Below are 13679 nucleotides of genomic sequence, written 5' to 3'. Positions count from 1 at the left end.
TCTGTCCAGGCAACAGACACTAGTGGGAGTGCCTACACAGGAAAACAAAGTGCATTTGTTGCAGAATAATCAGATACATAACTTGATTAGCACCTGTTTGAAAAGAGTGGGATCATTTCTAATGGCTGCACAGAGGTCTTGTCCATGAAGGATAAGCAATGATTCAGCTCAGCTTCTTTTTCTCCAATAGGCCTCTACGTTGCGTCCTGTGAGTGTCTCTCCTCTCAGCGTTACGGACACTGATGGCCTCTCTGAAAGCACAGGAAGCATCCTCAGCAAACTGGACTGGAATGCAATTGAGGCTATGGTAGCAGATGTGGAAGACAAGTGAACAAAATTCCTGAGCTGCTGTGGGCTTCCAAACAGTTGCTGGTGTTCAGTTTCATTTTTTAAAATAATCATTGTTCTACTTAAAATTGATTGAGGCTTGCATTGGTTTTCTTCTTAAACAGCACAGAAACTCTCACTGCTTTAACTCTTGTCTAGGTGAAATTCATTTCCTTAGTGTGTAGTTTTCTTTCCATATGTCTTCAAGTCAACAAGAACTAAATATATTTTGTAAATGCAGACCAACAGTCTTAAACAAGAACTTCTGGGTCAGCTACTTTGCCCCTCTCAAATACAAAAAAAAGTTTTACTCTATTTTAAGAGCATGGCACAACTGTCTTACTTTTGTATTTAATGCTTAACATCATTATGGATTAAGTTATTTCTGTAACTTAACAATTGTGATAAACTGATGTAATAAAAGGGAGTTTATTAATTTCTGCTGTAAAGTGATTTGCACACAGAGCGCTGTTACTGCTGTGCACCAGTACGACTGTTCGTGTGCATGTGCACGTGCACTACCCTAGTATTTTGAACCCAGCTTACTTGTACAATAGTTTAGAGAAATCTTAAGAGGTTGAATAATTGTTAGAAAGAGGTACAAATAGGCAGCAATAAATGAAATACAGACTTGTTGGGAAAATCAGACATCACTATAAGACACTAAGGAAAAGTACTTGGTAGGGGAAAGACAAATACCACTCTTCATCCATGTATGTAATGTTGTCGTGTTACAGCTCTTCTAACAGCCCCTAGATGTTTGTAGAAAAATTTCCCACATGTTCAGTGACCATCAGTTGTGGTAGCCAGACCAGACGCAGCTGTGGTGACTGCTGCCCAGCAGCAGTAGGTTTTATTTTTGTAGTGAAGAAATCTGAATTTTTCATAGAAGTTGTCTCTCTCTCACTCCCCTCACCCTCTGAGGGAATAGAGAGAGATAATATAAGAAAAAAAGGCTCAAGATTTGGGATAAGGACAGGGGGAGATTCTTAAAGTTACTGTTGTGGGCAAAACAGACTCAACTTGGGGAAAGCTATTTGTTTATTATTAAAAACAAAGCAGGATAATGAGAAAGAGGACAAAATAACCTTCCCCTACCCCTTCCTCTTCCCAGGCTTAACATTCTCTCTACCTTCCAACACCTGCAGCAGCACAGGGGGGAAGAAGGAATGGAGGTTATAGAGGGAATGGAGGCTCATCACTTGTCGCTTTACACTGCTTCTTCCTCCTCGGGGGAAGAACTCCTCACATTGCTCCCTTGCTCCAGCATGGGGTCCCTCCCATGGGCTACAGGCCTTCGCGATGGCATGGGTCTGTTTTCCACGGAGTCAGTCCCTCCAGAATGGCTGCCCCAGTGCGGGTCCTCCAGGGGCCACAGCCCCTTTCGGGCATCCGCCTGCCCTGATGTGGGGTCCTCCGCGGGCTGCAGGGACACAGCCGGCCTCACCATGGGCTGCAGGGGAATCTCTGCCGGGAGCAGCGTTACTGCTCCCCCTCCTTCTGCACTGACCTTGGCGTCTGCAGCTGTTCCTCTCACCAGAAATTCTTCACAACCGGCTCAGGCAGACGCCTCTCAGGTTCTCTTCACATCTCATCTCCTCTCCACTTCTTGCAGCCGGGCTGGGCTGAGTTGGGCCCAGTCGGCCGCCTGGTGGGAGGCCAGAGGGTGAGGGCTGCAAGGCCCACAAGGCTCGCGCCTCCCCCTCTCTGCCCCCGCTCAGCGTCTTCACATCTTATTTTTATTTTTATGTCTGTGTGTGTGTGTGGTTTTTTTTCCCCTCTAAAATAGGTTAGTGCAGAGACATTACCAGGGAACATTCTGCTACCAATTGGCTTGGCCCTGGCCAGTGACAGGTCTGCCCTAGGCCCGGCTGACTCCACTGGACAAAGAGGAAACTTCCAGCAGCTTCTTACAGAACAAAACCAACACAGAAGTCAAAAGTGTGTTAAGTTCCAGTCATTAATTGCTGTCACTCAATACTGTAATTGTTTAAAAAAAAAAAAAAAAATCATAAAATTGCACATTTCCAAGTGAAGCTGTAGCATGGCAAACATGAAGAACTACGGTTCAAAGCCAGCCTGTTACAGGCTTACACATAGATTGGGATAGAAGTGAGAGTTTCTGTAAGTTCAGAGAAACAAACAAACAGTCCTCTGGCTCTGCATGAGCCTGTCTCGCAGGAGTGGTCAGAGTGCAAAACTCAATATGGGGCCTGGTATTTCCAAATGAAAAGGGCAAATACCTTCTTTAAAGACCCAGTAGAAAGCGTGAACCTGTGACTTAAAGTCTCAAACTGTCTTTCGCAAGAGTGACAGGAAATAAATTATCAGTAACCTCTGTTCCTGATAGAAAAAAAACAAAAACAAAAACAAAAAAAAACCAAACCACCTGAAAAATGGTGGATTAACCAGGTATGAAAGTTTCCTTATGGTCACAACCAGCTGTGAGAAGGAAGAGAAGGCAATCAGGAACAAGACAGCGACTCATGAACCATCTCCTAAACTGCTTGTGAAAAGTGGATCAGACTCAGCCTTTGTTTCTGATGATAGTTACCGCATCACAGTCATAAAATGTTACTAGATATGCCATGCTGCACAAACATATTAATAAATAAAAAAAAAAACCCAGCCTCCAGACGAGGATAGCAAATGTGGTAGTTCGCTAGCAGCTGAGTTACACAGCTTACCAAGACAGTGTACCTGCTCTCCTACAGGGGCTTTACTTGTTTGTAAACAAAACTTGTTTGTGAAGAATTGAGACCTTGACAGTAGATGTCTGAAGATTAAAGTGTTCAGATAAGTAAGTTTTGGGGGCAGCAAATGCAGAAACAAGTTGTAAGAATGCCATGTTATAAAGGATATTGAAGATGTTTGAAGGACCTTTACAGTCTTTCATCACCTATTTGTATTCCTTAATACTCTCTGGGGTGGTGCACTCAGATATAAATGAAAGTAAGGATCATTCCTCACTGAGGGGGTTGCAGGAGTAACATAGCTCATCTGCATTCTTCAAGCAATGTATCTCCTGGTGCTCAAGGAAGAAAAAATGGAAGTGAGCAGTTCGTTTTAACAGTGGTGAAGGAAACTGCCTCCTGATCTGTGGCATCACACATCACTAAAACAAGGGCAGAGAGGCAGTCCAAAAGACCTCCCAGACATGAGTTCAGTGCTAAACTTACACCTTGCGTGAGACGTGATGGAAGTAGGTGCCTGGGCAGAGCTGCACCTGCAGAGCCACAGCAGAAGGAAGAAGCACTCAGACACGTGGAAATAGGGTCATTGAGAGGTAGCTCTTAACTGTGCTGCTTCCACAGACTCAAAAGAAATTTTCTTCTCTTTCTCTTCTTCTGTGGTGCTTTTTTTTTCCTTAGGACCAATGATGAAACCTTTTAGTATGTCTTTTTCTGAGAGGAACAGATCAGTCCCCAGCTGGCAGAAATACCTTAATCTCCAACATTAATAAATACCTCCAGGAGTGTCTGCTGTCATAGAAACTATGAGGATCAAACAAGTAAAAAATCTGTTAAATTAACTCCTAAAAATCATTGCATCATTTTAGAAACAAATTTTAAAATATTTTTTCTTTAATGTCTTAGTCAAGATTTCTAGCTGAAATGCAACTGTACATGTAGTTAAAAATCCCACCTGTTTTACAATTCAGTTGCCTTATTATTAACTTTTCAGGATCAAAGTTTATCTTGCAGAGTTGAAATAGAAGTTAGTGCTCGCGTTAAAATTTGAAGGCTTAAGATTGTCCACAAACTGTAGAAACAGCTCACCTTCTTTCTGATAATTTTGTTTTGAAGGTGGCCTTGTATTTGCCACATGCCCCCCGCCCCCCCCCCCTTTTTTTTTTTTGGTCATCGCCTCTTACGTCTTTAGATCATAGAACAGAATCATAGAATGGTTTGGGTTGGAAGGGATCTTTAAAGGCCATCTAGTCCAACCCCCTCGCAAAGAGCAGGGACATCTCCAACCAGATCAGGTTGCTCAGAGACCCCTCCAGCCTGGCCTTGAATGTTTCCAGGGATGGGGTATCCACCACCTCTCTGGGCAACCTGTGCCAGTGTTCTACAACCCTCAGTGTAAAAAATTTTTCCCTAATGTCTAATCTGAATCTACCTCCCTCTGTTTTAAAACCATTACCCCTTGTCCTGTTTTCTTTCTTCATAAGAATTTTATGCAAATATGACTTCCATGTGGTAGGTAGTTTTCCAAGCTACCATGATTTCCATGATTCTTTGGGGCCAGTCATTCTCTGCATGCATAGTGATACCAGCAAGACTAAGTTCTGAGGGCAGGAAATGAGAGAGCGTAAAAGCAGAAGATCAAAACCCAGTAAAATGTGATTTATCAGAGGAAAAAAAGAGCCAGCAACAAGCAATTTCAATAAACTATGTATTATATTTGTTGATGTAATGGTTATATTCTTCCCCATTTCCGTCTGAACTTTTGCCAAAAACTTGGCAACAGGACTACGTGTGCCTATTACAAAAATTCAGAAGTTATCAGTTTCATGCTTTTGTTACAGGTTTGCCTCTGTTGCACATCCAATGCAGAAATGCTCTTTCAACACAGGAAAAACAGGCAGAGACTCAAAATACTAAAGTACGCTTCCTTGTAACAGCCATTTCCTCATTTGCTAGTGCTCCTGAGAAGCACAAAGTAAACATTTCTTACCTTCCCTGCATTAAACATTAAATGTCATTACCATGATCAGCAGTAACTAGGTCTGTATTTGGAAATGCCTGTGCAGAAATACTGCATTTCATAACCTATATCTAAGAAGCTTTACAGAAACATCAGTGAATCCAGTTAGGAGTGGAAGAAGCACAGCCTGACGCATATGTTCTCTCATGTAGTTTCTGAGCACTGCAGAACCAAAGGGGGTGGAAGACAGAAACCCAAATTAATCCATTATGGTAGCATCTACCTTTCATAAGCATGTAGGCAGGATTGCATTCTCTTCAAAAGCACCACGTCCCTCTTCATCCAAGGAAATCCACAATATCTGTAGGTGAGCTCTGTGTTAAAATTTGCTGTTAAGTAATCAGGAAAAAAATATGTTAGAAATTGTATGGCTGTGTCATGGTATGTTGCACCAAATAAAAGTGATTTTTTTTTTTTTTTTTTCAAGTGGGAGGGAAGCAGAGCTGTTCCTTCCAAGTAGTGAAGGGTTCTGCTGTACCAAGAAAATACACAACCTTTCTTTCATTAGCTCAAAACTAAAAAGTTTTGCTTATGCAGCAGCTGATTATTACAAAAATTTAAGGGCCACTTTGTTAGAACGAAGGGCTGCAAATGGAAAGTCTTCCAGGTAAGCTGAAAGCAGTTTCAAACACAGCCACCCTTGAACAAAGACTTCTCTACACATGGTGCGGTAAGATGCCACAAGGTCTACAGCCAGACTGCTACTCACCAGGGAGGCTCTGAGGTGAGGTGACTTCGTACAGCTCCGGCTCTGGGTTGTTGTTTCTGATATTTTTTTACTTTCTTCAAAGTGATCTTACTGTTACAAAAAAAAAAGTCAGTAGATTCTCAAACTGGTTGCTTGTTTCTCTAAGAAATAACAAGACATTAGTCCCCTCCCCATAAATTACTCTGAAGATAAAACCAAAAGTTTTAATGCCCAAGAAATAGCAATCACTCTTGCACACCACTTTTCCAGATAACAATGTATTGGTTCACAGACCGTCCCTGAAAAAAGCTGTATACGAAAGACTCCGATGATTTTTCAGCCTCTGTGTTCTTAGCAGCAAACTGTCTGCAGAGGAGCTGAGTCTCCCTCCCACTTGAGGAAGATAACTGCCCAGTATTTTACCTTCTACAGCAAAAGGCCGTTTCATGGCTGAGATTTGATGAGAAAAGATGTATGAATTTATCTCTTGTCGTATGAGGCAAATCTCTCTTACAAAAGATCTTAAGAGTGTAGCCTTGCTTTTGTTGTTTTGTTTTCATTGTAGTAACTTGCCACTTCTATTTTACTGAATGCAAACCAATCCAAGGTTTTGCTGCTGTGAACAGAAGCTATTTTCTGCAAAATGCAGCTCACACAATCTTCCCACAGGTCACTGAGGAACTCTGAGAACCTGTCCCAGTGAAAACTGGACGGAGAGGGGTGTAAATCACTATCTCTGTTATTCTCTGCCTAGACTAGAGAGTTCTGTGAACTCAGAATGTTGAAAAGTGTGTGTTGTGGTTTTGTTAGTGAGGGGGGGGCCTAAGGTGGTAGCTTCTGTAGGAAACTGCTAGAAGTTGCTTCCCTTTGTTCAGTGGGCTCGGCTGGGCCTAGGGCAGACCCGCTGCTGGCCAAGGCCGAGCCAATCGGTAGCAGAATGTTCCATGATAACACCTCTGCGATAACGTATTTAAGAAGGGGAAGACAGGAAAAAAAAAAAAAAAAAAAGAGAAGAGAAGATGTGAAGAAGCTGAGTGGGGGCAGAGGCGCAGAGGGGGAGGCACGAGCCTTGTGGGCCTTGCAGGCCTCACCCTCTGGCCTCCCGCCGGCCGGCCGTCTGAGCCTGACTCAGCCCGGCCCGGCTGCAAGAAGTGGAGAGGAGATGAACTGGATGATGTGAAGAGATTCTGAGAGGCGTCTGCCAGCCTGTTGGGAAGAACTTTTCTGGTGAGAGGAACGGCTGCAGATGCCAAGGTCAGTGCAGAAGGAGGGGGAGCAGTAACGCTGCTCCCGGCAGAGATTCCCCTGCAGCCCGTGGTGCAGCCCATGGTGAGGCCGGCTGTGCCCCTGCAGCCCATGGAGGCCCACAGAGGAGCAGAGATCCCCCTGCAGCCCGGGGAGGACCCCACGCCGGAGCAGGTGGATGCCTGAAGGCGGCTGTGGCCCGTGGAGGGCCCACTGGGACAGCCATTCTGGAGGGACTGCACTCCCTGGAAGAGATGACCCACGCTGGAGCAGGTTCACGAAGGACTGTGGCCCGTGAGAGGGGCCCCACGACGGAGCAGGAGAGGAATGTGAGGAGTTCTTCCCCCAACAATGAAGCAGTGGCGTAAAACAACATGTGATGAACTGATCGCAGGCCCCATTCCCTCTTCCGCCCTGTGCCGCTCGGGGTGGGGGAAGACAGTAGAGATAATGTTCAGTTCGGGAAGAGGGAGGGGTGGGGGGAGGTTATCTCATTCTCTGTCTCATTCTCCTGCTGGTTTTAGAAATAAATGAATAGTTTTCCTCAAAGTCGAGTCTGTTTTGCCTGTAACGGTAACTTTAAGGATTTCTCCCCGTCCTTATCTCAAACCTTGAGCTGTTTTTCTTATATCATCTCCCCCTATTCTCTTGGGGGGTGGGGGGAGTGAGAGAGAGACTGGGTAGTCTGGTCCTGATCAGGGCTGAACTACGACAGTGTGGAAAGCTTCCTTCTGTTTCCCAGGCTGTTGACAGAAAAAGTTCCTTGTTTTAAAACACTTTATGTACTGGCTGATTTTAGCTCCTGGTGTAAGGAAACTGGTATTTATTCTAACAATCTTGGCATTCTCAATTTCCAGACGTTCAGTGAAGACTCTTCAATGTCTCAAGAACTGCATCAGCAGCAAATAGCTGTGTGCAGAAGCTTGTGTGATGGAGATGGGCTATTTTTACTTAGAAAAGCAAGATGCAGCCCCTCAGCAATGCTCTGCTAACAAAACAGTTTATAATTGCTTAAAATCCTTAACTGAGGGTAGGTAGCTACACTGGTCTTCTTGATGATGGAGAAAACTTCTGTCTGTCATCAGAACAGATTTCACGTCGATATGGACACAGCAAAGTGATGCAAGTCCAAGGCATCCTTTTGAGTCAAAGAGCAGCAGCTTTAACACATACAAACAGGCTGGATACTATTATTATTTGGAGTATTTTGGTGTTCTGTTGATCATTTTCCTCTGAGAATGTAACAGTTGGGAGGGAACAATATGTGATGATCTCACAGGAGGCAGGTCAAAAATAATTCTCTTAAAAAAAAAAAGATTTTAGTGTCTTGGGAGCAAAGTGCTCCTCTGTATTAAAAATCCTTATCTGTAAAAATATTATCTGGTGAACCAGTTAAAGTAATTCTTTTTTTTTTTTTTTTTTTTTTTTTTTTTTTGAGCAATGCTGAAATAATTGGATTTCCCTCTGGTATACCATGAGCTAAGGGAGGTCCAGAATTGGTATGAGCATAGTGGGATGCTGACATGAACAGGGACAACTCTTCCTCTTCTGACTCGTAGCAGGAAAACTAACAAGTAAGTTTTGGAAGATCTCTGAAAGGCTTGGCAGGAGTTGTGTACTGGCTCTGACTACAAGATGAGAGCAAAATAGGAACACTTACTTCTGGCAAAGCCACCGACAGCAACAGTCCAGCTGTCAGTGAAAGCAAGTATCCCATTGGTCCTACCAGAAAAATGAACAGAGACGTTGTCCCTCTGTGTGAAGAAGAGCAGAGTGTGCCGCGTGGCAGTTTGCTGTTGGCTGAGCCTTGGACTGACGGGCTAGCTCCAAATTTGGATTTACTGTGCTCTGTGAAAATGGCATCCATCTGTATTCCAACATCTGCTGGAGAGAGATGCAGAAGGTGAGAGGGAGGAAAAAATTAATACTAGCACATAGTTCTGTTTTCATGAGAGAACTTCAGATTTATCTGTTTGCTTGCTAACCAAAAGGCATATAATGTCATGCATACTTAGTTAGAGTAACCTAATAGAAAAATTAGAATTGGAGAAGTAGTATTTTAAAAGGAAGGGTTGAATGTTTTAGAGCAGCTCAAATGGGACAAGCTACAGCAATTTTCATTTTCTTAAAGCACAGTAATACTTTTTTGGAGTCTCACCCGAAGAAACCTAAATTTCCTTTAGCAGCCTGGTGGTGTCATGTTTCCATCTGATTGAAAGATACTGAAGTTTCACAGCTTTAAGCATAATGTTATTTTTTGGGTTAAATAATATATAGAGAGTTAGAAACTTGAATGTAAGTATCTTTTTAATAATAATGACTGTTTGAAACATTTTTTCCTATGTTTTATACTTCATTTTCATGCATTTTCCATCTTGTATACGTTTTCATCATTAGTTTCTTTGGTAGCTTCAATCAGAAAGCTTAAAAAATGTAAAACTAACTTATTTTAGGAAAAGAAAACCAAACAATTTTCTTCTAGTAAGTTTAAAAAAGAAAAACAAAACAAAACAAAACAAAAAGCAGAACAAAAAACCTCCCACAAACAAAAAAGAGACATTGAAAACAACACCCACCACCAACCAAAAAACCCAAAGAAATAAAATGATTAAAATAGGAAGAGGAAAAAGGCAAAGCTACGAAAGTAAGAAGATACTACTTTGACCATCTTTATTCTTTAATATGAAATTTTGGTTATGAAGGGACTCAGAGAGTAATAAAGAAAATGGTACTTACCTGTCATTGGCTGCCCTTAGATACACATCAGACACATCTGTCTCTGCCAGAGCTCTGGCTGAGATATTCGAACTCAGGGACTACTAAAGAGAAGTTAAATTATGTGAAAAGACAGCTTAAGATACACAGGGCTGGCACCTACATTTTATTTCCAAAATGATTGCTACAGTAAAGAAAGAGAAATAGGTGTATTTCAGGGGGAACGCGGAAGGAAAGGTAGTTGCATTTTGTGCTTCCTAGCTCCTCAAAGTCACGCTCACACCTCCTGAGGGCGGAAGAGTCTGTGTTCGGCTGTGGAACAAACTACTTTAAAGATCCTACGCAGGCTTCAAGGAACTGTGCGTGGCATTAGAACAGGTATATAAGCTAAGTCTGCACTACAAGTTGTAAAATTTTGTAAGAAAAAGGAACAAATCTTCATGAATACCTACCACCTACACAATAAATACAACCCCAAAACTTGCTTTTGAAATGACGTTGCACAGCTTTATGTAAGGCAGAAGAGAGAAGGCATCAACAGGCTGCTCTGATCCTCAACTGGAATATTTAAGCTAAAATAATGGAAAGGTTTGTCTTTTTCTGATGCAAAAAGAGACAACAAATAGATAGAAGGTAAATTCAGAAAGTACTCAAAGTTGAAAAAGGCCTGCTGAGAAAATACATGCCTTCCAATGACCAACTATGTGCACTCTCCTAAAAATATTTAATGTGGCATTTAAGGAAATGGCCTGTTTGAGTGGGTTTCTCAGCCACAATTTAAAATTGAAGGTAGGAAAAAAATTCCACTAACCGTGGAGCGTCCAGTACTGATCAGAGTTGCCCAAAGAGAAGAAGTATGTAGAAGACACACATGGTTGGTGTGGAAAGTTTGGTCTGGATAACTTGGAGGTTGAACATAGACTTAGTTACAACTTCTGCCCAAATTATTTCACATGTATTTCAATATGAAGGGAAGGAGTCCTCTCTCTCTCAAGTAGAGCCAATACCTTCCAAAGAAATTGGGACCTCCCCCTTCCTTTTGGTGTTTTGGTTTTAAAATGCCACTGCTACTCTGAGAACATAGGAGGAATAACATTTCTGCCTTTTCAGAAATCTTTGACGACTGGACACAAGTTTAATCAAGACATCATAGATGCTGATTTTGACAAACTGACTTCTAAAGTAATTTTTTTTTGGTTAAAATTCTGAGTTTCCCAACCTGCTACTGAGCTGGTCAGAACTGAGAATTTTATGTAATGTGTAACAACTGTGGGATTCTCTTTAGAAAACCCGACTATGTGCAGCCTCATGTTTTTTCCAACCAGTACATTTGAATAGCAAAGAAAAAGAATTGATGAGGAGTGATCCAGCTGACGGATATCTTGGTATTGCATGAATCTGACCTGCAGATTTGTGTGTGGAGATGAAGTGGTGCTGATCAGAACTGCAGGGATGCATCAGACAGGAGATGTTCAAAGCTGACCGTGAATCTCAAAATCCATCTCCCCAAGGAACTGCTCAGAATCAAAAAAGCTCTCATGAATCTGAAACGAATGCATTTTCTCAAGGAATCGTTCGACTTCTTTTGCCTGTGATCACAGAGCACATCTAATCTAAGCAGGAGGCACAAATCCATTCAATTTCTCCTCTACACATCTATATCTGCCTTATAGGAATTCAAGGGCAGTTCAGGTTCTTTATTATTTCTGTACAAGCATAAACCCTAATAAGAGAACTAAACGAGTCAAATAAGAGACAGAAAGAAGGCTGTTGCCCAAAGAAAGCGTAAGTCTTCAGTCTGTGCTTGTAAAGTCAACATGAGAAGCAGATGATTCCCTGTATTGTTTCTCAAAAATAAATTAACTAGTGACAGACTTAGGTTGTTTCCAACAAATTTTGTAGCCCTCCATGATTGGGAAGAGAATGGCAAATAAGGGATAGACGAAACAAATTCAGAAGCTATTTTAGGAGACAGGAAAGGAGGAAGTGCATTGAAAAGGAGCTGATGGACAAAAAATGGTTTTGGGGGGTGGGGTTTATAGCCAAAGCCAGCAGTTGAAGCCGTGCCCCATTCAACATGGTTTAGTGCTGGTAACTACAGCTTCCCAAAGACAGAGGCTACCCTACAAACAGAGAAGTAGCGTCCCGTGTAATGATCAATCCCTTGGGGAGGTGAAGGTGGAAAACAGCTAAATGACCATTCTGCCTTTTAGGAACCAGGACACCCGTTTTCAAAACAGAAATCTGGGTCTTTTGACACAGCTGCACCAAGTACAGCAATGGAGAAAAGCTCTTTCCAAGTCAAACCAGATTTCTTTAGTTTCTGAAATACCGAGAAATACTTTCCACTCTGTGGCACAAACTGTAACTGGGACAGTCCGTTAGCGGTGATGTACTTTTGCAACTTCAGTGTAGCCAGGCTCCCTTCCTTGGATGGGTGATGGCTAAAATGCACACCACACCCTTGTACAGCCACCACGCCGGTGTTCAGTTCCCTGAGCCAGTGCTGTTCCATGCAGGCTAAGCTTTCCCCTCCTACCCCCTCAGTTCCCCCCAAGCCAACCCTCAGGCTAAGGAATTTTTTGAGGAGGACATTTGGAGGACACAACTTGGGTAGCTGCAAGTAGTGTATGCAGTTGCATGCATGCCAGTGAAAACTACTCCGTCCTAACACAGGGAACTCCAAAATTAGGTGGGAAATCTGAATCATACAGAAACCTGAAATGATGTAGTCACATCTGATGGGCTGGACACAGACCGGCAAGAATTCTCTCAGAATAATCCAAAAATTGATTCCCTGGATGCCTTACAGGTGCTCCAGGCGTAATTTGAGCATTGTGGGCACAATGAGAAAGCCATCAACAAAGCGTATGCACATTCTAGGATAAAAACTTGCAAGTTTCATATTGGAAGGGTCCAAACCGTACTCTTAAAACATTTATTTTAAATAAATGAAATATGAAAATACTATGAATTTATTTGTATATAACAATAACACTTTAATATTTAGTCAAGGAATCAAGAAATCTAAAAACTCACTACTTACATTAAAAACTCACCCATTACAACTCAGTACTTTAATGGTAAGATGACAAATTCTCTGAGGAATATGGAAACGCTTGTATGATTGTGGTGTGGCTCTTCAGTGAGTGGAAGCAAACTAGGATATGGGACTTGTGCCTCAAGCTCTCTTTATTTCTAGGGCTTCAGGAGTGTCAGGCACAGAACAAAAGCATGAGGTGTTTGTCTGAATACAACTCCATTATCTGTCTGGGGCTCGGAGTTAAAACACATCAGCTTTACAGTAAGGATCGGTTGAACTGATCCATTCATTACCCTGAAACATTACTAACACCTGCACTTAGGCAGGTCTTGCTGTTTAACTAGCACCAGATCAGTCAGACTCGATTACAAACTTTTTGTGTCATGAGCCACAAACACATTTAAGAACTATTTCAGTGCTACAAGGTATTTCATGTTAGAGCTAATTTTTAGCACAACCTACTTAATCCACAGTAACAGTATTCTCACTAGTGACACCACAATAGCAAAACAAAGGCTAAAGTTTGACCCGAATTAAAAAAAAACTTTTTTACTGGCCACACCTCACTAAAATACTTATGCTGCATATTGCCTACCTTTATGCATGTTGAAGTTGTTAATACAAGCAATAAAGAACCTCAAAAAAATACAAAAGGGTATATTACTGACTCATTTAAAAAAATACTTATTTATAATTAAAATTTTGTCAAAAACTATTGTGATTTCTATAGCTGCAGATAATGAAAATACTCAAGAATTATTCTGCAATTTTACAGTACTGAAGTGGAAGATTAAAAATAATCACTTCATTCTTATTTATTTAGATTGTGGAAGTGTCTGTGTTTTCTTAAAAAGTACAATATGGCTAGCGTTAATTCTAAAAGCTTGACGATATCCCTTTGTTAGGTAAGCTGCTGCAACAAGTTTCCATGTACAGAACCTGTACTCAAAG

General features: G+C 41.8%; 1 protein-coding gene across 1 annotated transcript in view; it reads left to right on the top strand.

Annotated features, from left to right (window-relative positions):
• Positions 1–763, top strand: part of CPLANE1 (ciliogenesis and planar polarity effector complex subunit 1) — a 64641-nt gene extending 63878 nt beyond the window's left edge. Inside the window, exon 52 of the mRNA XM_086770047.1 lies at positions 191–763. Within this exon, the coding sequence (XP_086626173.1) occupies positions 191–331 (141 nt within the window). The 3' untranslated portion in view covers positions 332–763. The remainder of the gene's footprint in view (positions 1–190) is intronic.
• Positions 764–13679: the final 12916 nt, after the last annotated feature.

Source organism: Chlamydotis macqueenii, chromosome Z, assembly GCF_036417535.1.
Source record: "Chlamydotis macqueenii isolate bChlMac1 chromosome Z, bChlMac1.mat, whole genome shotgun sequence".
Taxonomy (NCBI): Eukaryota; Metazoa; Chordata; class Aves; order Otidiformes; family Otididae; genus Chlamydotis; species Chlamydotis macqueenii.
This window is presented reverse-complemented; position numbering and strand designations above follow the sequence as displayed.